At 32.2% G+C, this 27,277-nt stretch overlaps 1 protein-coding gene across 3 annotated transcripts in view; it reads left to right on the plus strand.

Moving 5' to 3' along the window:
* Positions 1–778: 778 nt before the first annotated feature.
* The window catches only part of LOC126737964 (uncharacterized), a 169,482-nt gene continuing 142,983 nt past the window's right edge, over positions 779–27,277 (plus strand). For 2 of the 3 annotated variants that reach the window (XR_007661174.1, XM_050443100.1), the window contains exon 1: positions 779–1,085. Coding sequence is in view for 2 of the 3 variants with exons in the window: in XM_050443100.1 (XP_050299057.1) it covers positions 930–1,085 (156 nt within the window). In the remaining variant the exon portion in view is untranslated. Of the gene's footprint in view, positions 1,194–27,277 lie in introns of all 3 variants that reach the window. The other variant, XM_050443102.1, reaches the window with a different exon arrangement.

A 27,277-nucleotide genomic window follows, 5' to 3' on the forward strand; every position in this document is an offset into this window, starting at 1 on the left:
AATAATGTATCACCATCTTTATTTAAAGGTATTTGGTACAGTTTCTCAAAACCGAATTATTGTGAATTGCCCGCCTGTGTTGTTTATAATAGAATAATATATTGAGTTGTTGACAGAATTGTAATATATTTTTTCTATATAAACCCTTTATAATTACAAACCCTCATAAAATCATCTATATTTTGATTCTTAATATATGGTTATACCTATTAATGTGGAAACACTGTACATGGAAGGAAAGTAAAACTTGTAATAGTAAAAATAGAAAGAAAATAAGTGTTTTTAACTGAATTTGTTAAGTAAACACAAGCAAAAAATTAAATGAATATCATGATTTTCATAGTATTAGGATTTATAAGATGCAAGATTATCAGAATGATAAAACAAATATTTTAAAGTGCACGCATCTATTCCAAGTTGATTGAAACTTTGTCTCATTTTAGGTGAGGATTACTTTCTTTCATAAATTTTAATGAAATTCTCAAAGAAGTACCAGAAAAATCACAGATCTAACGCAACTATCTTAAATTCTTACCTATACGTAACTTTCTATTTTGTATTTTTGTAAACATAACCTCTCAAAAACTTTAATTGTTTTGTTTCCCTACAGTTGGCACAATTAAAATTTGTCCGAGTGACCAACATCGAAAGGACACAATCACGCAAAATGGCGGCCCCCTAGTAGTGGTCATTTACTTTTCATTGAATTGGCAGATATATTTTTAAGTTCCTGCAGCCAGCTGATTGATTGTTATTTGTTGGGTTGGGTGGTTCGTGTTTTGGAGTCGAGATATTTGTGTTTTGAAGTGAAGTTTTTGTCAGTGTATGTGCTTACACCTACCAAAAACAAAATTATACAAATTATAATAACCAATTAAAACGCTGCGTCCTAGTTTGGCTGTAGTTTGTTTACCTTGAACATTTCCATAATGGCTTTTGAGTGCCATATATGTAAAAAGTCTTTTGGAAAGAAATCCAATTTTAATAGACACCTTGCAGAAGTTCATAAACTAAATAAACCTTCTAGTAGTGATAGTAATAGAAAACTGGGAAACAATCGCTGCTTGGAACAAGGAGATGATGACGTCTTTGTGGCATTATTTTTTCAAACATAAAATCTCTAATTGAGCATTTACAGATCACTCACAATAAGAGCTTTAATATCGAGTTGAATCAAATGGAAAACATGCAAGGTATGATCAGTCTAAAACACAAATAAAATTGTTTAATGAGTTTATTTTTAGAATTTACACAATGGAAAATCAATATAGAGACTCACAATAAATGTTGTTACATTCTGAAATCAAAGAAATCTAGTACAGTAAGTACAATATCTAGTAAGTGGTGAAGTATTACATTATAATATATGCAATAGAAGCAAAGCAAGTAAGTACGGTGGTGTGTAATTTACTGACCAAGAATAAAGCGTGCTACCAAAGCTATTTACAGACAGAAACTGTTCAAACTTAATATCTAATAGCAGTATATGTATGAAAGCCTGCTACCAAAAAACAATTTGAAGTATCACCCTTCTAAGGGGTAGTTTATTCTTGACAATTTCTGATAAAAACGTGCTACCAAAACTATTTACCGTCGAAAACTATCCAAAATCGAGAACTGATGTTACTATACATATAAGTGCTTGCTACCAAAAAATAATTGAAATAGCACCCCTCTAAGGGGTAGTTTGTATTTGTCAATGTATAATAAAAACGTGCTACCGAAGCTATTTACCACCGGAAACTATTCAAAATCGATAACTGATGTTACTATACGTATAAGTGCTTGCTACCAAAAAATAATTGAAATAGCACCCCTCTAAAGGGTAGTTTGTATTTGTCAATTTCTAATAAAAACGTGCTACCAAAGCTATTTACCGTCGAAAACTATTCAAAATCGATAACTGATGTTACTATACATATAAGTGCTTGCTACCAAAAAATAATTGAAATAGCACCTCTCTAAGGGGTAGTTTGTATTTGTATGTCTAATAAAAACGTGCTACGGAAGCTATTTACCACCGGAAACTATTCAAAATCGATAACTGATGTTACTATACATATAAGTGCTTGCTACCAAAAAATAATTGAAATAGTACCCCTCTAGGGGTAGTTTGTATTTGTCAATTTCTAATAAAAACGTGCTACCAAAGCTATTTACCCTCGAAAACTATTCAAAATCGATAACTGATGTAACTATACATATAAGTGCTTGCTACCAAAAAATAATTGAAATAGCAACCCTCTAAGAGGTAGTTTTGTTCGGTGGGATGCTACTGATGCTAGACTGTTTAGCGGCAGTTCAGGGGAAGCCCTCATACTATTTTAGGTGACACTAGCTAGTTGTTAGAGAAAGAAGAGTACTAGATTACTAAATAATAATATAATCAATAAATTCAATATGTAAATGGGAGTATATGAGAGGATAGCGAGAGGGCTTTTTTTAAACTTTTACTCTCGGTGAGTACATTTTTACCTCTTATCTTTTACAGAGTCAGTAAATTCTTTATTCTTGTATTTTATTTAATGTTCTTGAGAAACCAAACAAATCGACAAGCGTGTGTAAAGTAAGCTCTTTACGCAGGTTAGTAAAAAACTTTATTTTTACTATTCATAGACGTCCTAAAAAAATCTGTAAGATACCAACAGGTTTAACGCGAAAAATGCCCCAGAATACTGCGGCTGCCACTGTTTTGTCTCTAACAAGAAAATGAACACCTGCAACTTTTTTTCACCCGAATTTTCTTTTCGATGTCGGTCGATTAGGATGCGGTGCGTTGTCAGTTTTTATGGTTTTTTTATTGCTAAATTTTGCCTGGATAAACCCGATAAACAATACATTCCTTGTTCATTATATCGTTACATCTCTAACATAGTGTTATATATTTAGAGAAGCTTCTTCCATCAGTCTCATCCCAAAAGAACGATCGATGGAGAGGCAAACATCTTTTCCCAGCGATGGTGACGAGTCAGATTTTGAGGAAATGGCTTCAGATTTGAATGTTACAAAAACATTTAAATTTGAGAATAATAAACAGTGCATCATCTACGGTAGACAGATATATCCTAAGGATTTAGAATGTCTTGTGAAAGATGAAGGAGGTGTAAACTTCAAAGACCTTTATTTGTCAGATGTGATAATTGATGTTTATTTAGCTGTTCTCGTAAACGAAAAAAAGATAAAAGCATCGGTTGATATCTTTCCAGTGGAAAGATATTTAGTTAATTTCGGTTTGTAAAAATGAACATTTTGTTTTGATAGTGGTGCTAAAAAACTTCAATACTATACTATGCTTAAATAGTATAAGAAGTGACATAGTATATCGCAATGAAATTATCTTCGTCATGAAAGTACTACAGTTCGTTCATCAACAAAAGCACATAAGTTTATCCGAAAATTGGAATCTCTACCGGCCAACAGATTTACCTGTTCAGTATAACTCATATGACTGTGGCGCTTATGTCATTCTTCTGTCTGAACTCATAGTTACCGGATCTTCCAAGGCTTTAGCATACCATTAATTTCGAGAAATCAACAATTACAGAATTCACATTAAAAAACAACTGACTGATTTATTTTACACTACAACTTCAAATTTCCGTACCTTTGCTTATGATAAAAATATAGTAGAGAAAGGCAGAGCAGGCTTTAAAGGAAACATTATCATAAAGGAAAACAACCAACTACCTCACCTAAGCGGAAAATCTCTGACGACATCATTACAATTTCTACAGTGTGTATCAGTTAATTATTGGGATGAGGATACGGCCGGTTTCTGTCATATTGGTGCAGCCAAGTGTTCCAATATTTTTGAAGAGATGATCTTGTGTATGAAATGCTATCATTGGTACCACCACAACTGCATAGGTCTTCAACAAAAGCCCAAACAACTTATCTGTTTAACATGCCAGGATTCATAAACATAATTAGTTAGTTTTAATACTCGCATAACAAATAAAATACATATTATACCAGGAAATGTTAATATATTATAAATTACGTACCAGAAAATTTATGTTGCGTTTATTTTACTTCTTCAAATTTTCTAATGCCCAACAACAACAACAACAAAAATTAAAAATCATGATTAAAAAGTCCCTTAGGGTAAATAGGAAGCAAGTTTTATAGTTTAGGTAGCTAATGAAAATTGTCAAAGATAAACCATTCCCTGGTGGCGTGCAACTTCTATTATGATATTCTGGTAGAGAGCATTTATACATATTATAATAGATACCAAGTTTGAATAGTTTCCGACTCTAGGTTACTTTAATAGCACGTTTTTAGTAATAATTGTGAAGAACAAACTACCCCTTAGAGGGGTGCTATTTCGATTATTTTTTGGTAGCAAGTACTCATATGTATAGTAACATCAGTTATCGATTTTGAATAGTTTCCGGCGGTAAATAGTTTTGGTAGCACGTTTTTATTAGAAATTGACAAGAACAAACTACCCCTTAGAGGGGTGCTATTTCGATTATTTTTTGGTAGCAAGCACTTATATGTACAGTAACATCAGTTATCGATTTTGAATAGTTTCCGGTGGTAAATAGCTTCGGTAGCACGTTTTTACTAGAAATTGACAAGAACAAACTACCCCTTAGAGGGGTGCTATTTCGATTATTTTTTGGTAGCAAGTACTTATATATATAGTAACATCAGTTATCGATTTTGAATAGTTTTCGGCGGTAAATAGTTTTGGTAGCATGTTTTTATTAGAAATTGACAAGAACAAACTACCCCTTAGAGAGGTGCTATTTCGATTATTTTTTGGTAGCAAGTACTTATATATATAGTAACATCAGTTATCGATTTCGCATTGTTTTTGATGATAAATAGCTTTGGTAGCACATTTTGATTTTTGGTCAGCAAATTATTTTTTCCCAGTAAGTACCTATATTCATATGTATTATATTTTTGTATTATATATGTTTAAGTATTATATGTATGTTACATGTGATTTTTAAAAAAATAATATCACATGTTACATATTCTCCAAAATGAATTCCAAAATATTTTTTTAAGAAATCTTTGATATCACAAACATCTTGTTGGGTATTTAACTACAACTTTTTAAGTAACTGAACATATTTGTTACTCCATTCATCATATTATTTCATTTCTACTCCAGGTTATACACCACTTTTCAATGAGTGCAGAAAAAGACTGCAAAACAATCAAGGGTCATGTAAATTAGAGCACAACTGCACCAGTTTTATTAATGTGAAAAATGAAAGTGGTGCCTTACTGGTTGAATGGCAAAAAGAACATTACGGCCACACAAACGATTTGAAGCATATAAGAATTCCTTCACATGAAAAAGAAAGTATTGCCTCCAAACTCATAAGTGGAGTTCCTCCTCGAAGGTAAGTTTAGATGTTGTTAATACTTAAGTGTTTTTTTAATAATAACTATATTTCTTATAATATTTTGCCTTAAAAGTTTATGGTCTAATTTTTTTTTTATTTACCAGGATTTTGGAAACAAACCGAGATAGAATTGGAACTGACTTAAAAAGAATTGATCTTTTAATGCATCAAGATATCAAAAACATTGATGCCAGCTTTGGAGTTGAAGGAAAAGATGGAAAGGGAAGTAAAGAAGATGCATTCTCAGTTGAGTTATGGGTCAGAGAATGTGAAGCCTGGGATGTAAACCCCGTTTTATTTTATAAGCGACAAGGGCAAGAGCATGCATTCTAAAGAAAGAAGATTTTTGTCTTGTGATTATGAACAACTTTCAAACGAATATGATCAAAAATTTATTACTGTTGACAGCATGCATGGCTTGAATTCATATGACTTTGAATTGGCCACTGTAATGGTAATAGATGAATTTCACCATGGTTTTCCTGTTGCTGAAATGTTTTCAAACAGAAAGGATACCACCATTCAACATCTCTATTTTTCTCTTATAAAGAAAACAGTAGGTTTGTATAATACATGATATAATGATATATTTATAGTTTTTTTTAAAACTGAAACTGATGCATATTATAATAGTGAAACCATAAAATGCAATCAAAATATTATGCTATACTGTTATTGATTTATTCTACATACAAACACACATTTTTATTATACAAACACACACACTTTAATTATATTTAACATTTGACTGATGTGCAACTAATTTACTTCTAAACAACAGATTATAAAGTTTTGTTCCTAGATAAACAATAGATTTGAAAGTCAATAGAAAAAACATGTGGAATTGCAATTAAATTTTCTCAATTTATAAGATAAATAATTTACTTTTTGATTTAACCAGAGTTTATTAGCATATTTGTGTTTTCTACTACTTTTACAGTTTTTCTTGTAGACTGTTTACCTAAAATTTTCTGGCAATTTAAGGTAAAATATCTGAGAAAACATAACATATTTAAATATATGAGTGAATTTATGAATTCCATTTCTCTATATTATTATCATTTATTACAAGCTTGCTTGTATATTTGTTTATTTGAAAATGAATCCTTTAAATCCATTGTTTCTTTTACTTTTTACCCTAGCATAAACCTTCATTGTAACTTGGAACTGATTAGCAAACACGAATAACAATTTGGCATTTCAATTTCTCCTGTATTTATACTACTTTTGTTAAGACATTTTTTATTGTAGGTAAAGTTTGTTCTGAAATATTCATGTCAGATATGGACGGAACATTTTTTAATGCATGGATTATGGTGATGGGAGTAAAACCTGACCACTTGTTTTGCTCTTGGCATGTAGACAGGGCATGGCAAAGTAATCTTACTAAGATTGGTGATAAGGAAAAGCCTGCTTCTGTTTATAAACTGTTAAAAACTTTACAACACCAGATAGTACTAGATCATTTTTTCTCAGCTTTAGCAAGTGCCATGCAAAATTTATGCAGTGATCCAAGCACTAAAAAATTTGGAAAGTATTTTAAAAATACTTACAGTCATAATTATAAAAAAATGGGCTTATTGTTCTAGAGAACATTCTTCCATTAATACGAATATGCATTTAGAATCAATGCATAAAGTCATTAAATATTTTTACTTAGAGAGAAAAACAGTGAAGCGTTTGGATAAAGGGTTAAATGTTGTCTTACAATATGTGAGGGATAAGAGCATTGAAAGGATAATAAGATTGACTAAGGGAGAACATACAAAAACTATACCTATATTATCTCGAAATCATTGGGATTCAATTAAAGAAATGTCTCAATATTCCTTATTAAATTGTGCTAATTATTGAAAAATTTAAAAAAAAATTAATACATCCTCATGTTATGAGGTTCGTCAAAAACTTGATAAAAACTGTTGCCAACAAATATGTGCAATTTGTAAAATATGTAACAAAAAACAAATTAATTAAAGAAAATTCAAAAAATTGATATCAATATTTATTGTTTATTATTGTTTGTATAGCTTCCTTTCAACACACCGAGTTTATTAGCGGTCTCGGGAGACCGCTAACAAACGCTTAAAGCACCTTATACCACAGAACACAAATATAGGCCTTATACGGTGACAAGTCATACGGTCATGACTTGATCGCTCGAATGAGATGTGTTAAAGACGCTTATAGGCGCTTACTCGCTAAAATATGGCATTGAAGATCAGTTAGGTCAGTGTCAAATGTAATCTCAAATAGCCTGTCCAAGCGATGGATGGTCAAAACCAAAAGTAAATACCCCTTCATATAAACGATATTTGGTATTTACCAAGACGTCATCAGTTTAACCGCCAGTAACCTTGCTTAGGAGGAAAGTTATAGCGGACAGCTGACGAATAAAAAAATTCGAAAACGGATTGTATAAACAAAAACTACTATAATATTATATAAACTCCTGGACAAAATTATCGCACCTTTACTGATTAAAAAAAAATTAAATAAAATAAAAATTAGTTGAAACAGTTATATATCTTTTCTCATACAAAAAGCAGAATTGGACAAAAACTATGTTTATGCTCTATCATGGAACATGCTGCTTGTGAGAAGTGGTAAAATATCCGTAAGAAAGTTTTCAAAATTTGATACGAGGAATGCCGCGAAGACTTCAAGCGATCATTTCAGCTAGAGGTTGCAAAAAAATTCAAGTTGTCAAAATCGATTTTTTTTCCTTGTATTGAATTTAGTTACTTAAATCTCGCTTTGTTAAATAGAATAATAATTTTTTTTTGTTAATAAATAAAATAATGCATAGTTAACAATGCCTATTATTTTTTTTTATCATTATTAAAAAAAAAAATCTCTAAAAATCAAGTGGTGCGATAATTTTGTCCAGAAGCTTATATTTGTCAAAATATACAAAAATGTATTAGGTCTAATATTTTTTAAGAACTGTAAAACCACAAGTGGGGTTTTTTCCAAACTCCATCCAAAAGAATAAAATTTTAAGAACAACGCCTTAGAACATTGAAAGGCTAGAATTACTAAACAACAACTTTGTTTCAGTTCAACATGTTCACAGGGGCAAGGGAGGTATTTTGTTTACTTATTGATGTTAGATTTTGGGTTAAAAATGTCAAGTAGAAGCCACTACTAAGGTAGTAGCCACTACCAGACGGACCAATAGGCGCCGCGAGAAACTTACGTGGTGTGAAAAGGAAGACACGACCGGTTTCAGTTTTAAGGGAAGTCGGTAACTTTTCTCACATGTATGAAGCTTGTATGGTGAAAATCGGAATAGTCGGTCGGCCATCTTGCTTGGTAAAATTGACAGAGAGCTGGCAGACAGTTCTTACATTGACTGATAGAACATCATTTGTCATTGTCAAACCATTTGAGCAGTGTTGCCAACACAGTAGATTTTCCACTAGATCTAGTGGTTTAGTCATTTAGTGGAATGGCGTTATCAAAATCCACCATGACAGAAATTTTAGTGGAAATGAAATTTTTTAGCGGAATTTTTACTGAAAATAAGATATTTTGCAAAATGATGGTACTTTTGTTATTTTCAAATTTTTTAGTAAAGCGCATCAGTTGGCAACATCATTTAAGGCAACCCGCTCGTCACTTGAGAAAGCGCCAATACGGTCGCGTTCATCAGAATAAAGCGCTTACTAAAGCGATGCAGTTTTTTCTGCTGAACTTTAAGGAAGCTTTGCATCGCTTTGTTCTGATGAACGCAGCCTAGATCAATTACTAATGTCAACGTCAACGCGTGTTATATTAACCAGTTCCAAGCGATCTATCGGTTTTAACCGCGGTTAAGCCCTTAGTTGAACTGAACAGTCCCTTTATAACATAACCAATCGTGTCCGCTTGGACGTGTTTGGTTGAAGAAACTTCGTAATTTGTCAGCTGTCGCTGTCATCATTTTGTTTGTTTGTAAATAATACCCCAGTTCTTAAACATAAATATCAAAAAAGAAAACTTATTAGCCATAATAAAGTTTGTGTCATTTTTAAAAAGGAAATAATTTGTTGTTTGTTTTATTTTTCCCGCACTTATTTCAATATCTGACATTTGACGTTTAGAAAACAGCTCCGGACGTGGGTAATTCCTGTTCCAAATTGATGATTATATATATTAGTATATAGGGCTAATTGGTGAGGTCACGTATCTTGGACGTGTTTGGTTAATACCATTTAGGAACGGTAATTACCGATAGACCGCTTGGAATCGGTTTATATATTTTCCATTTTTTTTATAATAAATATGTAATGTTTTCTATAAAACTATGAGTTTTTAATTGCAAATTGCAACTACTCCTCACAACAAGATGGCGTAAGCATAGCAAAAACTTATTGTAGATTTCTGCTGTACCTTAACATATGACATATGTACCTATATAAATACATTCGCCGACAGATGGGGCTGATTTTTAAAAATCGCAGAAAAGATGATAAATCAGATTATCCTAATAATTAAATGATATTTTTGTCAAAAAAAAAAAATATATATATATATAGTGGAATTCTAGTTCAATTTGATTATTTTTCAGCTGAATTCTAGTGGAATTTAATTTTTTCATTTAGTGGATTTCTAGTGAGATTTTATATAGTTTCTGGTGGAATGTTTTGTAACAAAGTTGGCAACACTGCATTTGAGTTTGTTTTTCATTTCAATGAATGCAAGCGGGGGTTGAGTGTTGAGTTTGCTATTTGTTTTAAAGATGTTATTTTAAATTCATGACTTCTTCTCGAAAACGTTCTCTTTCGATATTGGGAGTAATGTTTTAATTGATTTGCAGCAAGCAATTCCAAGTTTTTGGTAAGAAAATCTGATTTTATTTATTACTATTATGTGTTTGTATTGTCAATCTTTAGTCTTTAATAAAATCAAATTTAGTTGATTTCAATGAAGAAGTTTCACTTTTCATGTATTTAAGTTTTGAATTGATTATTATAAATACATATTACATGTCTGGCCTCTCATTTTCTATTCCACAATTAAAAATTGTTTAAAATTTCCTTGATGTAAGAGTATCTATATTTTAAATGATTCTGAGAAACAGTAATAAAATATTTTTTTAAGTTCCTCCAGTACCCATTACAAGAAAAACATGGAGAGCGATATGCAATGTAAATTCTATTAAGACTTTGAGGTATAGAATCTCTTCTGATCAATTCTCAATACTGCAGGCTTTACACTACAATACATATTTATTTAAACATTTATTTTGTCTTTTTTTACATGAATCCTTTAGTAAATTAATTTATAAGGTTTGGACTTAATTTTATTTCATGCTCCTATCATACCACTTCCTGTGTTCACTGAGACGAGACATAGGTTTAGAGACTAAAGGACTTGAGTCCCCGGAATGGATCAGAATTAATGTTTTTCTTACAACTTGTGTTTTTTTAAGAGTTTCTTTTTATTTTATGTAAACATCTGTCCTTGAATTAAGTTTTTATTCAATTATAGCTCGAAAATATGTTGTTAGTATTATAAGAGACCAACAAATATATATAATACTATGTAAGTGATATATGTTTATACTAACAAGTTTTCATTTTCAAAGAGTTTATTTTGTTTTGTAGATGGATATATTCTTTCTTAAGTTTCTTTAGGTTTAGATAATACTCTGCTATAGAATTTTTAAAATCTTTTTAATATTTCTTTAGGTACCAATACAAGTATGTACATATTAGATAAGGATAATTCATCCTTTATTGAATCTGTGTAAATAAAATAAGGATATTATTAACCTAATGGGAATGCCTTTAGATGTATGATGAGAAAATAGCACAAAAATTTTGACAATATTTTCTAATCTGTTTAAAATAGGGTAGTTCAGTGCTAACAAAATACTAATTTAAAACATTTTTAGATTAATTCTAATTTATATGTCTGTTATAATAAATTATTGTATATTATGTATATCATTTTAAGTAATTTTTTTTCAGGAAAATTAAATAATAAATGTATTAAAGAAAAACATTGTTTTATTTTCATTTGTCCAATTGGTGATATGTGGTACACTATTGTTAATTTATTGCAGTAAATTAACTCACTTAGATATGTAAAATAAAGCTGAAAAGTTTTATTTAAATTCAGATTAATATCAGATGCTAACACCTAACCAAAAAGGCTCCTTTCTCTATTAGTAACCTTTTTGATTAGGCGTTTGCAATAGATATTACCGTTGATTGAATATTTGGGAAGATACGCAACCTTATGGGCTAAGGCGTGACCGCAAATATGCATGAAAAATAGATGGCGATTCTCTCCAGTATGCGCGAAAATAATTTCGTCCGTCGCTTCTCATCATAGAGTAATTAAAAGTATGTAAATTAGTAATTAAAAGTATAAAACATACTTTTAATTACTCTATGGTTGCTGGTATTCCGTTGCTAACATTACTCCGGTGTAGAAATATCAGCCTCTATATATATGGACTTATCCTTAATTAAAAAGTGTACATTTCCATCCATTTTATCTGGTTTAATATAAATACTGCTTAATTATTACTACCCTATGGGATCTTATTATTGTATATTCAAGTTCAAATAAAAAAATGTTATCAATCAAAACAATTTTGTCTTTTATCTCGTGTTTACAAACAAATCCAAACCAAATCAGATAACCACCTCGCCGGTCTGGTTCGAGATATGACAGACCAAAAGTAACGAAACAAATGAAAAATGATTAATAAATTTATTATTTATTTCTATTTTAGGTTGTTTCCACAGAACACAAATATAGTTGTTTATATTTGTATTAAATATAGGTTGTTTCTAGCGAGTAAGCGCCTTACTCGGTTGCCTTAGGATATCTTAAGCATGACTTCCACAGAACACAAATATAGATGGCTCATACAGTGCTTTCACTTCAAAACGATCCACCCTTAATAACTTTCTTAAAAAAAAAAAAAAAACACGTCAAATTAGATATACAGGGGGACGTTTATCTAATTTGCATTTACTGAAGTTCTGTCAATCACCTCCTCACCTCCAGCTAATCTCACTTTAATATGTCAAATGGGAACCCCCATCGTGTGATACATCACATAAAGCAGCGTAAAATTCTCTATTCAACGGTACCAAAAAAAAATGAAATCGGTAAATGTGTAAGCAAATAGTTAGCGAAAATGTCTAGAAATAATGAATATGTTATTAACGCCAAACTTTGGTATGTCAAATGGCTACCCCATGGTGTGATACATTATTTTAAAGGGCATTCATTATGCTATCAATGGTTGTAAAAAAAAATAAAATTGATTGACCAAGAAGCAATTAAAGTGTAGATCGGTAGGGTAGAAAAACAAATTTAATTAGTTTAACAAATTTATTTTATTATATAATTCAAGTTCAAAATGCGCGCCGTTATTAGCAAGACAATAAAAAAAAGCCTATTTTCAAACTCTTTACGAACATTGGCAAGGGTCTGCCCGCTAATTTCTCTGCATTCTTGAAATATTCTATTTTTTAAATTCTCAATGGCTTGATGAAAATTTTCGAGAAAAGTGGATTGGCAGACGTGGCTCATATGATGACTTCATCATATGAGCTATATTTTAGCGAGTAAGCGTCTTACTCGGTTGTACAATGTCTTAAGCGTTACGTTACGTCATCATATGGTTGCGCTCGAATAACGTCATGTCTAACAGCTGTCTGAGTCTAAATCACAAAATATAAACCTACGGAAACTGTGGGTAATTTATATTTTGTGGTATTATTACTAAATATTAGCTATACCTTTCATCGGTATTGCATTCGCTTTGGAGACTGACCTAAACCATGAAAACACCCATTTGTCTAAGTTTTCAAAACGTTTTGAGTCTAAATACTAAACTAACTAAATCCGATCTCATACATTTTAAGGATCAGATCAAGAGGAAATACAATAAACAAAAAAGTTACTAGCGTAAACATACCCTCACTCATATTTTTTTTCACACATAAATAAACACAAACAAATCATCAATCAATTTAAAAAAAAAATCCGCGCAACCTCACCACACTTACGTTCTTCACTATATTTTTTTCAAATCTATTCGCTCTTTTGATAATTTATTATTTTCTGCATTTTTATTTGGTTTACTGTTAATGTATATAAGACATTAATATTAAATAAGTTAAAACAAATACTAAGAAATATAATGCTTCTACTCTAAAAAAATATCAAATAATTGATATAATATATAGTGATGCGAAGAGTCCGGATTAATCGTCCGTTCAATCCGGATCTCTAAATCGTCCGGATACACGCCGCCCGTCGTCCGTTCGACCGACAATGAAATAATCACAGAACACAAATATAGATGTGAAATAATTGTATGAGCGGAATCTCGTATGGAAAACAGGCAAATAACACAATGGACATTCGACACACTCCCGAAGCTTCCCCCGACACAACACACCGCTCGGAAATACTCGATTATGTTGAGACGAGAGAGACAACAAATCGGAAATCACTTACCAGAATACGTACCGAAAAAACCTTTCGAGACACTGAGTTATCGGGGTTGGCAGCGCTATTATTTTACAGGTAATATACTATTTTTTTAGGTGATCGAATGATACCATTCGATAAATCGTTAAAAAAAAAATTAAAAAACAAAACTAATTTCAATAGCTGTCTAATTATTCTTTTTAGTATGTTTCCTATTTAATGGTTGGGTTGAGTTGTATTGGGCCGGGTGGGTTGGTTGGGGCTGAGCTGGGTTGGTAGTGATTTTTTTTTATATAAAAAGGCGCGGGGTGCAAAAAGGACCTGTTGGGTGAATAATTATTTTTCATAAGAAAAACTGATTGCGCAAAAAAAAACGAACAGGGGTAAAATTTTAATATTTTTTATTTTCTTTTTTCAAATGATTGAGTCTCCGACAACGAATTTATAATAAATACGACATACATTAACTTTTGTAACTGTTTAATTTTCTAAATTCCTACAAAAAAACGGCGTTCGATAAGTATAGTATAGGATAGTAAACTGTTACGCCAGGGGTAATTAATTAATATAGTCACTTTTTTTTAAATGATTTAAAAAAAAATAAAATTGAAAAAATTGAAATTTTTGGTCTCCGACAATGAAATTATGATGAATACGACATTCACTATCCTATGTACCTGTCTTTTTTTTTAATCTTGAAAATGGGTAGTCGATAAGATAGTAAACTGTTTCCGTAATTTGTACACATTCCAGCCCTGACAAAACTCAACAATATGAATGAAAACTTGGCTCAATCTAAATAAGGCTGTAATATATGATATTCTCTAAGAACCTGTTTCTTTTCGTACTTATAAATATTATTAACTAATAACTCATTGCACTTTTTTACGACACCAATTCAGAAATAATGTTAGTCACAAATTACTTGATAGCAATACGTGTGTGTATAAGTAAATTAAAAACTGTATAGTCTATTACAGTCCTTTTGGTTATTCAGTATGTTATATTTAAGCTGACACTATAGTTTATAATCCAAATATCCTCGGAGGCATATGACTTCATCAAAATCATCCAGTTTCTCCAGCATATTATCCTAAATTGCACTTTTTTTAAGTTTATTAGTCAAAAGTAGTAAATATAAACACTATCACCACACCTATGCAAGTCAAATGGAACTTTGTTTGCCACAATTTTACACAAAAAAACTTGCACTTTCCCAAGTGATGGTACGTTTTTTTGGCGTCAAATTCCTCTTCACTTCGCAATAAGTATAATGCAGGTATTTAATGTTCTAACAAAAAGAATCACAGGATAGGAGGCCAAGTAGTAAATTACACAAAGTTAGTTATAGTGTTTCTTAATCAGTATCAGGAAGTATCATCCCAGGTCCTTTGTAGTTATATCTTAAAGCTTCAAATATACTGAAGAACTCACAACTCACAAATTAATAACTTTTGGCAAACTATCGATAAATATAAACTAATTATTGTAAGCACGACTCGAATGTAAAGAAAATAATATACCTATACCTAACCCTATTTTGTGATAGATGACAAAACTACTTCTATTTCGAATAAAAATTGGGGGATCGGAATTGGTCCTACTCCATAGGTAATTAAAAGTATATTTAATATTCATTTCTCTATGATCCCGTCCTCGGGCCGGCCGGGGCGCATATTCATTTTCTGCCAACGTAATAGACCCTTCGGCTGAAGTCGCAAATATTCGAGCCTACCGTTTGCAAAATATGATTAAATTGGACTAACGTTGGCAGATTATATTCCATGCCGCCCGAAGTATGCGATAGTTTGTTTACATATTATTCAGTTAGAATTTGGCGGTTAATGTTATAGGCTGGTGAAAATAGATTTTTTTGGGTTTTAATTTTCTTTAATGTCTTGCTTTGTTTTCGAGAAAAAAATCCACCTAAATGCATATCCTCAAACCATAGATAGGCTTATAGAAGAGATGCAAATGTTTAGATGGATAGCCTACTGTATATTACAGAGCGCCAGCGCTACAAAGTTCCACAAAGATTTCGGAAGCCCAACTTAGATGGCATTAGAGATACGATATACTTTCTGAAATTAGAAAGCTGTGTGAAATTAGGCGCCTTTTCTCTAGTACTGCAATTAGTGCCTACAACGCACGCTTGCATATAGGTAGAATGTTCATTTGTTGGTCTTTAGTGATTTTTTTATGCCAATTTTTCAAATTTTTCAATAAGTTTCTACTTTTTGTTTTCTCTTTTTTTTTTTAATTTTCCAAATTATCATTAGGCTTATTTTTAAATAAAGAATATCTTAAAAAAATGGTTTCTCTAGAAAATGAAAAAAAAACAGTATATTTATCTCAAGGGTTAGGTATATCATGCTTAAAATACGATTAAATGTATAACTTATGCGATTATTTACTCAGAAATTGATATAAGTATTAGGTATTACAACTTATATAATTTCTTACAGAAATGGGTAACCGAATTAGGAGAAATAACAAAAGTTACTTGGCGAGCTACGACGCCGACGACTGTTAGAACACCTTTGAAAAAATCTAAAAAAATAACATATTTAGACGCTATTACCATTGTCATTTCAAAGTTAAATAATCGTGTACAACAAAGAAGTCTCGTAATATTGACTGTCCTGCCAAGATGAAAATTGTATTAGAAAAGCCTATGGATAATGCAAGTACATGGTCCTGCGTTGTAAATTTTTATGAAGAACATAATCACACCATAGAGAGTGGAGTAGCCTTGTTGAAAAGACCTATAGGCAACGAAACAAAAAAATATATTTTTGAACTTTTTGAGAAAGGACATACTGCTGCAACTGCCTATCACACATACACTAGTATCAGGATGGAAGAAATAGGCGACACATACGAAAATATTATTTTAGACCGGCATTTTTTCCCGACCAAAACTGATTTTTCCAATTTATGGGCTGAACATTTCAAAAAAAACTATGGAAAACGAACTGGAGAAGGCATGCTCCTAACTTTAGAAAATAACTAAATGAAAAATAAAAGTACTCTTTCTAAAATTATTCGTAATGGTGATCATTATGCGGTCTGTTTATGCACACCAATAATGCAACGAGCTGGTCAGTACCTTACACAGGCCTCACAAATTTTATTTGTTGATGCATCAGGAAACTGCGACGTGCAAAATCACAAGATTTACTTCTTTTTTGCAACGCAGTCTCCAGCAGGAGGCATTCCAGTTAGATGTATCATGTCTAGTAGTCAGAAACAAAAGTTATTTGATGAAGCAGTTGAGAATTTGAAGGCAATCATGCCTCGAAAAATTTCTCCAAAAATAATATCAACCGATGATGATCTCAGTGAAAGAAGTATTTTAAAAAAACATTGGCCACAGGCAGAGCTTCTGCTTTGTTCTTTTCACGTGTTAAAGGTAGTATGGAGATGGCTGACTGCATCGAAAAATCTGATCAAAAAAGATGATAGGCAAAAGCTGTACTTTAAGAACATATTGACTTCAACGTCAGAGCAGCAGGTGAAGTTAAACATAGAACGCTTCTTCAATGAATGCAAGTATCCACAATTGGCTATATACATTCAGAATATGATAGATACGAAAATTCATGCGTGGTGCTTCTATTATAGACAAACACTAATGACTCGAGACATCTAATCAGACACTAATAATTACGTAGGGGTTATGTTCAGGTTGTTCAAGGACATTCCATTAGAAAGAACAAAAGCCTTTAATCTAACACAGCTAACAGATTTTGTCATTACGAACTTTGAAACATATTAGAAACAGAGAATACTTAATATAATTCTAAATAGAGAACGTCAAAGTAGATTAAGGCATTTATGCCCTGACGAGAAAAACGTTTCCTTGGATAAAATAAAATGTTTAAATGCAACAGAGTATATTGTTCAGAGCTCTTCAGATTCCGATGTTCACTATTTTGTAGATTATTAATTTAATTAGTAGTTATAAAATTTTTTCATGTTGTTGATGTAGTGAATACGTTGACCATTACCATTAAAAAAATTATGTATGAAATTGCAACCAATATGAAAACTTCTGCGCAAACATTTGCCCCACTGATTTCGGAAAAATTGAAGAAAATTGATGACGTTGACATTAATCCTATCTGTACCCCTCAAACTACCGACATACAAATTATATATGGTATACAAAAAGACGAAGAAGAAAATCTGTTTCAGGAATCTGGAACAATTATTAGTGTTAACAATATATCCGAAGAGGGTGTGAAAGACGTCAAGAGAGATTGGAAATCATTTAGTGAAAAAGTAATGGACCATTTGAATAATGACCCAGTTAATTTTTATCCAGCAATTAAAACGTTTCTGCATAATTCCCAGGTTTACGGTAGAAGTACAGTAGAAGTCTGATTCTTTAATGTCAGGGCTTTACACAGCTTTCAAATATCAGGGTGTAAATACCAAAAATAGACAATTCGTATCCAGAAAAGGGAAGAAAATTGCTGTGCAGCCAACTTCTGCAAGAAGAAAAACATCAATTAGTGGACGCAGAAATTTAACAGCTGGAAGAAAACTAGGATCAGTGTTGGTTAAGAGCAAACTCAAGACATAAATTGCCAACGTCAAGTTGAGATGCTCATAATTTGCCAACGCTTCACGGCTCACGGGACGAATCCAGCCGAAGTCGTATTACGTTGGCAGAATATGAATATGCGGCCGGGGCGGTGCTCTGTCGCAGGCACTGGTACACGCGCGATGTTGCAAAATTTCGCCTCTATGCGGTTTCCTATAAGAAACGAACGAAAACACGATCTGTATAAGTATGTAATAAATTTTAAAAAACACGCATAGAAAATTCGAAATCAAAAAATTTATTTTCTATTTTTTTATGTTAGCATAATCTTTGGTTTTTTAGCCTCCGGCGAATCATCTACCATACCCCTTTTTATTCGTCATTTCATATTTTCACTTACTTGCGGTTCCCAAATTGAAAATCGACGAACTGGCACTGTGTTGCTTACCCATTCGAATATTGTTCACATGTTCGAATGTTAATCTCGCGTTCTTAAGACCTAAGGGCGTTTGAATGAACTCGTATACAATTCTCATTTTCCACGGAAAATGTACTTTTTGACATATCCTTAGGGTCTATTTCGATCTGGTGGAATTCTGACGCCAAAACAAAGGTTGTCAAGTATTGGCATTTTCCAATTGGATTCGTCGGATATCGGAAAAGTCTGAGCAAAGTATTATTTCATCTTGTTCTTCGTCATTAAGGTAATTCGATTGGGGTTAATTTGGTTGTCAAAAATTCGTCCTGTTCATATCCATGAACAACAGTATTCGGAACTTTAACCTTCTCTTTTTCATGTCCTATTAAAATTACCTCTAAATCCGCAGAATTACATTTTAACTTGAAAACTTTTTAGCTGCGGGATTCTATTTCTATTAGGTTTTTATTTTGATTCATGCATATTTTACCACTAGAGCCCATATCTCGGCCATGCTTCTTTTAAGGTCATAGTGAATTAAAGTTTCTTTATGCACCGAGCTGTTTTACCGTTTTTAAAGTAAAAATTAAGAACTGTATTTTACAAAATGGTGGACACTTTCAACATTTGTAAAGTTTGTTTTTTGTAAAAGTTTCTGTTCTTGTTTCTTAATTTTGTTTAGGATTATGATGTTTAAATTAAATTATTGTTACAATAACTTCAGAATTTTTAATATTGGCTCCACTGAAAAAATTGTCTATCAAAAGATTAATACACCAATAATCATGTCAAAACCTATACAATATCTGTGGATTTTTCCCGAAGGATTATTCGATGTTACTTTGGATTAGTCCGATGTCTAGAAAACTGTACCAAATAAACAAAAGAAACCCAATAATTATAATTGCAATGTGTATTAGTATTGTAAACGTGTATTAGCCGTTAAAAATTCTTATTTCAGTAATAATTCGAAAAATTAAAAGGATCGCCGACTGTGATACTTATGTTTTTTTCCAGTAAAGTTAATCTACTTTTCGATTTTGCTATCAAAATTATACCATGCCATTTAAATCTTTGTGGACAATCAAAAGTAATAGTTTTTAATTCAAATGACAACTCCTAGTGATTTTACTCATCTTTAACTTTCGCATACTACTATGGATAAAATATTTAAAAATACTTTACATTTTACTTTTAACCAAGCCCAAATTGAAAAAAATCGGATGTCTTTTAAAAGTTATAGCCACTTTCAATACTTTTCAGTACTTTATATGAAGGTCGGTATGCCAATAAGTCTTTGACCAAAATAATATTCCAAGATTTCTAATTGTGACAAAAAATGATCTCTTAAGATGACATTTTCCGGAGAAAATTAGAGTTGAATTATTGGCCTTTTGATACGCCCTCTAGCGGCCAAATTTCGAACTTAAAAATAATTTCCAAGGTTTTCTCTTTGCCATTTTTATAATGTCAGAGATGATTGTCGGATTAACAGTTCCTGAGATAGCCGCGATCCGCGTTTTTTTAAATATCCTGTTTACATATAATATAAAATTATTTATGTATAATGTACCTACATTGGAATGTTAGGAAAAAAAATTAAATATGCCTAGTTTTTTTTAAACGTTACCACTCAATATGTATATTGTGCAAGACAGTTAATATATTTTTTTTTAAATTCCTTGTATTTTGATATATCAATATATTGTACTTTATATCTTGAACATATAAAAGAGATTGGCTCTTTAATGTTAAGTAATCAACAATCGATGAATTTTGAATTCAAATCACGAGACAGTTTTTCCACTGACCAAAACTCTTTATTTTACTCTCGATACGTGTTTCGCTAACAATGTCTTATTTTATGCCTTTATGTATCCTCGAACGAAGATGTTAAATTGAAAAGTCAAGTCATTGCAATAAAATTTATTATGAATATCTAGAAAGGTCTCAGAAAGTAGAGCAGGTTTGTTCTTATATTAGTAATATAGGGTAACCAAATGTAGTCTTACATAATGATCACTGGTTTCATACAGTTCCATAATACTTGAAAAATAAGGGATAAGAATTGATGAAAATACAAAAAGTGAATTGGAAAAAATTACCAAATTTTTAAAACTTCCTATTTTTATAATTTCATTTTACCGCATTAAAAAAAACTTCAGCTTTTTCGCTTAATAACTTTGTACTACCCCATATAATATGATTTTTCACTTTTCTTTCGAAAATCAAACTCAAATTTAATAGTAAAAAACTGCGTATAGGAAAAAATCACAATTTTTTTACGACTTGCAAACGCAATATATTATATAAAGGTTTCCGCGTGTAATCTAAAAATATAATATACAGGATGTCCCATTTAAATTAATGAAGTTAACAGCTACGTCCGTTATAACCGAAAGTGTCAATGATAGCTTTGTGTCCATCAATGCACTTACCAGAGAACCACCCTACTGAATATAGACACTTATGTATACCGAGTGTCAACGTCAACGATATTACTAACCAGAAGAGTAAATAAATTTAGTAATAATTTATGGCTAATTTGAGGATTATTTTGACATATTGAACAATTGATTGCCACTTTCGGTTTAACTGGAGCGATATTGAGTTGCTTTTTTAAATAGCATTACTACACTTACATACTCTTGAGTTTTTGAATTCTTGGAACAAATCGAAGTAAGAGATGGTACTAAATAATAGAGAATTTAAATCTGATTAAAGCTTAAATTATTTTTCGTTTAAACTTATTTGATAACTGTAAAAAAAAATTTACTGCCGCTATAACCGGAAATATAATAAAAGACGATATTTAAAGCACTTTTTCAAACAAACTTTTTAAAAACCGCGTAATATTAATGTTATAAGCAGAAATAGGAGCCTAAGTTTGATGTGCGTGACATCATCGGCTGTTCCATTGCCGCCGGTATGATTAATAATAAACAATATTGTGCTGATCCATAGTAAAGAATAAGTGTTATTTAAGCAGATTTAGGTTTATGTGTGAGATCGCTTACGTGTTAGATATTATTATTAATTCGACCGTTTTCGTTCAGAGAGTTAAGTTGACTTTTGTATCCCTACATTATAAAATAAAAACTTTTAAATAAAATATAATATATCATTATAAACTATATAAAAACCGTGTTTTTATAATATCAGAAGTGGGATACCGCGTTTCGTGCGCCTTAAAGACCGCGTTTTAGTAGTTTTGTTGTGTTATTTTGTTGTTCTTTGTTCGTGGTAGTGTGACGTATTAACAATTATGTCTTTGGAACAAGAACATGAAGAGCCGCCGGAAATGCTGTATCAGCGTCTTTTGGAAGAGCAGATTTCACGGCGAATTAATGGGGCAATTCGACGCTCAACGGAAACTTCATCCCTTGGTGGTCAAGGTTTTGAGGCTGCCGCGTCTACATCTAGGTCAGCTCCAACGCTCGTGACAGGTGACATTTTACCTCGTTTTGACCCAGACCAGAAAACACTTACAGTAGCCTCCTGGTTACAAAAAATTGAACAGCTGGGAACTTTGCATAAGTGGACCGAATACGAAAAGTCTTGCTACTTACAAAATAAATTAGCTGGTTCTGCTAGAGATTGGTACAATCGCCTGGAAGATTACGACAAAACTTGGAGTGAATGGAAAACAGCACTTACCCAAGCTTTTCCACGGCACACAGATTATGCCATACTTCTGGAAGAACTTGTAGCTCGTCGAAAACTGTCCGATGAGTCGATGACGCACTATTATCACGCAAAATTTTCCTTAGCTCAACAGTGTCGTCTGGAAAATGATGGCATTATTTCTTGTGTTATTAGGGGGCTACCTATAGAATTGCAAGCTAATGCACGGGCTTTTCAATGTACAACCCCAGATGAATTGTATGCGGGCTTCATAGCACCCATGGATAACTATCAAACTCCTGCCTCTAGCCATGCCAAAGTGCCCCGACTTTCTCTCGAGCTGCAGAATAATTGGTTTCATCGATACGGGAAGTGAAGTTAATGTCATAACTGCTGAAATTGCCTCGAAACTTAATCTTTCCATTACCAAGGAAAATAATGTTCTAAAGGGTTTCGGAGGCAGATATGTGTATTGCGATACCGTTGCAAATTTTTCGGTGGTTATCGATGGACTCACAATTGAGACACGTGCCGTAATTTCGGAAATCTTTCTTAATGGCATTGACTTTCTTATCGGGCAACCAGTGATTAATAAAAAAGGAATATCGTTAGTGATTAAGAACGGTACTCCTCAATTCGTTGACGACTTGTGTACCTTTTTGGAAAACATTACTTTGGACGAAACGAAACAACGGCCAAAAGTGTTACTGAGTGAAGATGTAACAATAAACGCGGGTTGCACAAAAGTGTCTATTGTGGTGTCGGGCATTCCGGATGGAAAAAGTGTTTACCAGGAAGCACAATGTTATCCCTTGGGCGTGTTAGGTGAATCGATTGTTCAAACTCCTGCTAGCATTCATTCAACACCAACATCAAAGTTACTTATTTCCAACATGGGTCACCAGGCGGTAGCTTTTAGAAAGGGTCAGCTGTTGGCACGTGCAGAGGAGTGTTTAGAAGTGGACGGCCAAGAAAAAATTTCTTTTTCGGTGAGTCACTCAAAAACTAATTTTTCTTTGAATTTGAATGAAATTGATATTGATCAGTCGCTAGAGTCAGAAACAGTAAATAAGTTACAAGAAATTTTATTAAGGAGACAACATTGTTTTGCAAACACTACCAAGCAATTGGGAGTGGTAAAAGATGTTGAAATGTCTATAATTTTAAAAGACCCAAAGCCCGTATGTTATAAGCCATATAGATTGCCTTTTAAAGAAAGAGAAGTTTTGCGAGACAAAATTAAAGATTTATTAGAAGCCGGAATAGTTCGTGAATCAAGTTCAGAATTTGCAAGCCCTGTAGTTTTAATTCTTAAAAAAAGACGGCGATTACCGCTTGTGTGTTGATTACCGTGCATTAAATAAACAAACATTAAAAGATGTTTATCCTATGCCGAATATCGAAGAACAGTTAAATTGTTTATCTAATAAAAAATATTTTACGAGCTTAGACTGCAATCAAGGTTTTCATCAAATTCCTATTGCACCCGAGTCGATACCCAAAACCGCATTTATAACTACCGAGGGTCATTATGAGTATTTACGAACTCCTTTCGGTCTAACAAACTCGCCTTCTGTCTTTCAACGTATCATAAATAAAATTATTACCAGTTTAGAAATTAATAACATTCTTGTTTACATGGACGACATTTTAATTGCTTCTGCCACAACATCTGAGGGTTTAGCTTTGTTAGAATTAGTATTAAAGCGTTTGGATGAGTCTGGACTTAAACTTAATATAAGAAAATGTTCATTTTTAAAATCACAGGTAGAATATCTTGGCCATACGATAAATTCTGCTGGGATAGCACCGGGAAGTCGAAAAACGGATGCGGTTAAAAATTTTAAAGAACCTAAAAATGTCCATGAAATTCGCCAGTTTTTAGGATTAGCAGGATATTTTCGAAAATTTATTCAAAATTTTGCAATAATTGCTGGTCCATTAACACAATTAACAAAGAAAAATGTAAAATGGGAATGGGGTTCATCACAGCAAAACGCTTTTGATTTATTAAAACATAAACTTTTAAGTAAACATATTTTGGCACCTTTTAATGAAAAATTAGAAACGGAAGTTCACACCGATGCGAGTAGTAAAGGTTTGGGCGGTATTTTATTACAAAAAAGAAACAAATGGAAATAAACAACCTGTCGCTTATTTTAGTAGGGTTACGAGTACCGCCGAAAAAGTTTATCATAGTCATGAATTGGAAACACTGGCTGTTATTGAGTCATTAAAACGGTTTCGTGTTTATTTGTTGGGTGTGCATTTTAAAATAATAACTGATTGTAGTGCGGTTCGGTATACTTTTAATAAACGCGACCTTGTCCCTCGAAACGCTCGATGGTGGCTGTAGATTCAGAATTTTGATTTTGAAATATGTCATCAACCGGGAAAGAATATGAGTCATGTGGACGCGCTTAGTCGGAACGCAATAACTGCAGACGTAAGCATTGATATTTCCCAAATTTCTAATATTGATGATTGGTTTTTGACCTTGCAACTTCAGGATAATGCGTTACAAATTATTATTAATCAATTAAATAGTGGCGAAAAAAATGATTTGCAAAAGGAGTATGTTATTAAAAATAATTTATATCGTAAGACTTCTGCAGGTGAACGATTAGTAGTTCCTAAGTCAGGTCGTTGGCAAATTATGATTAAGTATCATGACGATATTGGTCATCCTGGTCTTAAAAAATGCGAAACGTTAATAAAAAATAAATTTTGGTTTGCAGGAATGACTAGATTTATTAAAAAATATGTTTGTGCTTGCATAAAATCTGCATATAATAAGGGAAATTTTGGAAAACCTGAAGGTGAATTACATCCTATAAATAAGTCAAATGTTCCTATGGAGACAGTTCACATAGATCATGTTGGTCCTTTTCCAAAAAGTTCATCCGGTTTTATGTATATACTTACAATTATTGATTCATTTACAAAATATTTTATAGTTATGCCATGTAAAACGTTGGGGTCTAGGGAAACTGTAAGACATTTAAAGCAAGTTTTTGGGATGTTTCTTGGGTACCCAAAACGTATAATTTCCGATAGAGGCGTTACCTTTACGAGTCATCATTTTGCTGAATTTGTCAATGATAAGCAGATTGAACATATTTTAAATGCAGTTAGTACACCTCGTGCCAATGGACAAATAGAGCGATATCATAGGACATTTTTAAATGCCTTAAAACCTTCTGTTGATAATGACAAATACTGGGATGAGAAAATTGTTGAAGTTGTTTGGGGTATAAATAATACGATAAATTCCAGCACGAATTGTACTGCATTTGAGTTAATGTTTAATCACAAGGGGAAAATATTGCAGAATTTAGAAAGTGACATGTCAGAAAATACTGATGTTAGAATAAGAAGGCAGGCAGCTGCTGTAGCAATGGAAAAGATCGCTCGTCAGATGAAGGATGTTTATGATAAAAAGCATAAGCCTCCTCGAAAATATGCGAAAGGTAACCTTGTGTTATGGAAAGATGCAAATTGTTGTAGTCAAACCGGTATAAGCAAGAAACTTGATTCACGATATTCTGGTCCGTATGTTATTGTCAAAGTTTTGGAAAATGATAGATACAAAATTCGAAGTATAAAAGGGCTTAAGGGTTATAAAAAGTTCGAAACGGTTGTAGCAGGTGATAGCTTACGCCAATATTATAGTATGCCGGGTGCATCTAGTAATGACTCTAGTTCTGATGACGAAATAACTATAAACGACGAATAGAATAATAGTAAAGTTATGTTTAAGTATGTATTTGTGTAATGTGTAAAAAAAAATAATAAATTGTATTTTAAACTGGAAAATGTGATGACTTAGACAGTATCAAGCATGGAGGAATATACGAGTATATATGTATAAAGTATAAATAGGCAGGTTTCTGCTGATGGTCGGTCAAAATACTTAAAGAGAGGTTTTAGAAATTATGAGCAGCATTCTGCCGAAAGTTATGTCATCATATTTATTATGTTGAGAAAATACGATGATATGGTCACTTAAGCTTGCATGTTTGTTTACGTTGGCGGTGCGTATTCTGGCCAAATACGAGGCGGTCAGCGTGTGCAATCATGTATGCGGGTGTGATGGAATTTTGACCTGTTTATTGAAATGTATGGTGGTAATATACGTAGTCCTAAAGATAAATGCAAAGTGTTGCATTGTTCCATGTTTGATGAAGTCTGAGAAATCCTGAATATTAGTTGTGATACCTCAAAGAATTATTGGTTTCCAGGGTAATGTTCCCGAGGACGTGAACTAAACAGGATGGCCGATTGTTATAAGCAGAAATAGGAGCCTAAGTTTGATGTGCGTGACATCATCGGCTGTTCCATTGCCGCCGGTATGAATAATAATAAACAATATTGTGCTGATCCATAGTAAAGAATAAGTGTTATTAGCAGATTTAGGTTTATGTGTGAGATCGCTTACGTGTTAGATATTATTATTAATTCGACCGTTCTCGTTCAGAGAGTTAAGTTGACTTTTGTATCCCTACATTATAAAATAAAAACTTTTAAATAAAATATAATATATCATTATAAACTATATAAAAACCGTGTTTTTATAATATTAATATTCTCGTAATTAAAAAATTTCTTATATCTTCAATACTTTTCGAGATATCTGCCATAAAAGCAAATGACGCGGCGATATCATAGGAGCCTTCTAACCACAAAATATTAAAATCCACATTTTTTTTGCGGAGTTATTGCTTGGCTATTAATATCGTTGATACCCGATATGTACTAATCTTGGTATTGTTAGTAGATAAGAAATAAATAAGAATACTAAAGGACTGTGAACAAAGCAAATAATGTGTCCAAACATTAAATTTTTAAAATAGAGCTAAGACATTTTAGAATAAGATA

This window comes from Anthonomus grandis, chromosome 6 (genome assembly GCF_022605725.1).
Source record: "Anthonomus grandis grandis chromosome 6, icAntGran1.3, whole genome shotgun sequence".
NCBI classification, from domain to species: Eukaryota; Metazoa; Arthropoda; class Insecta; order Coleoptera; family Curculionidae; genus Anthonomus; species Anthonomus grandis.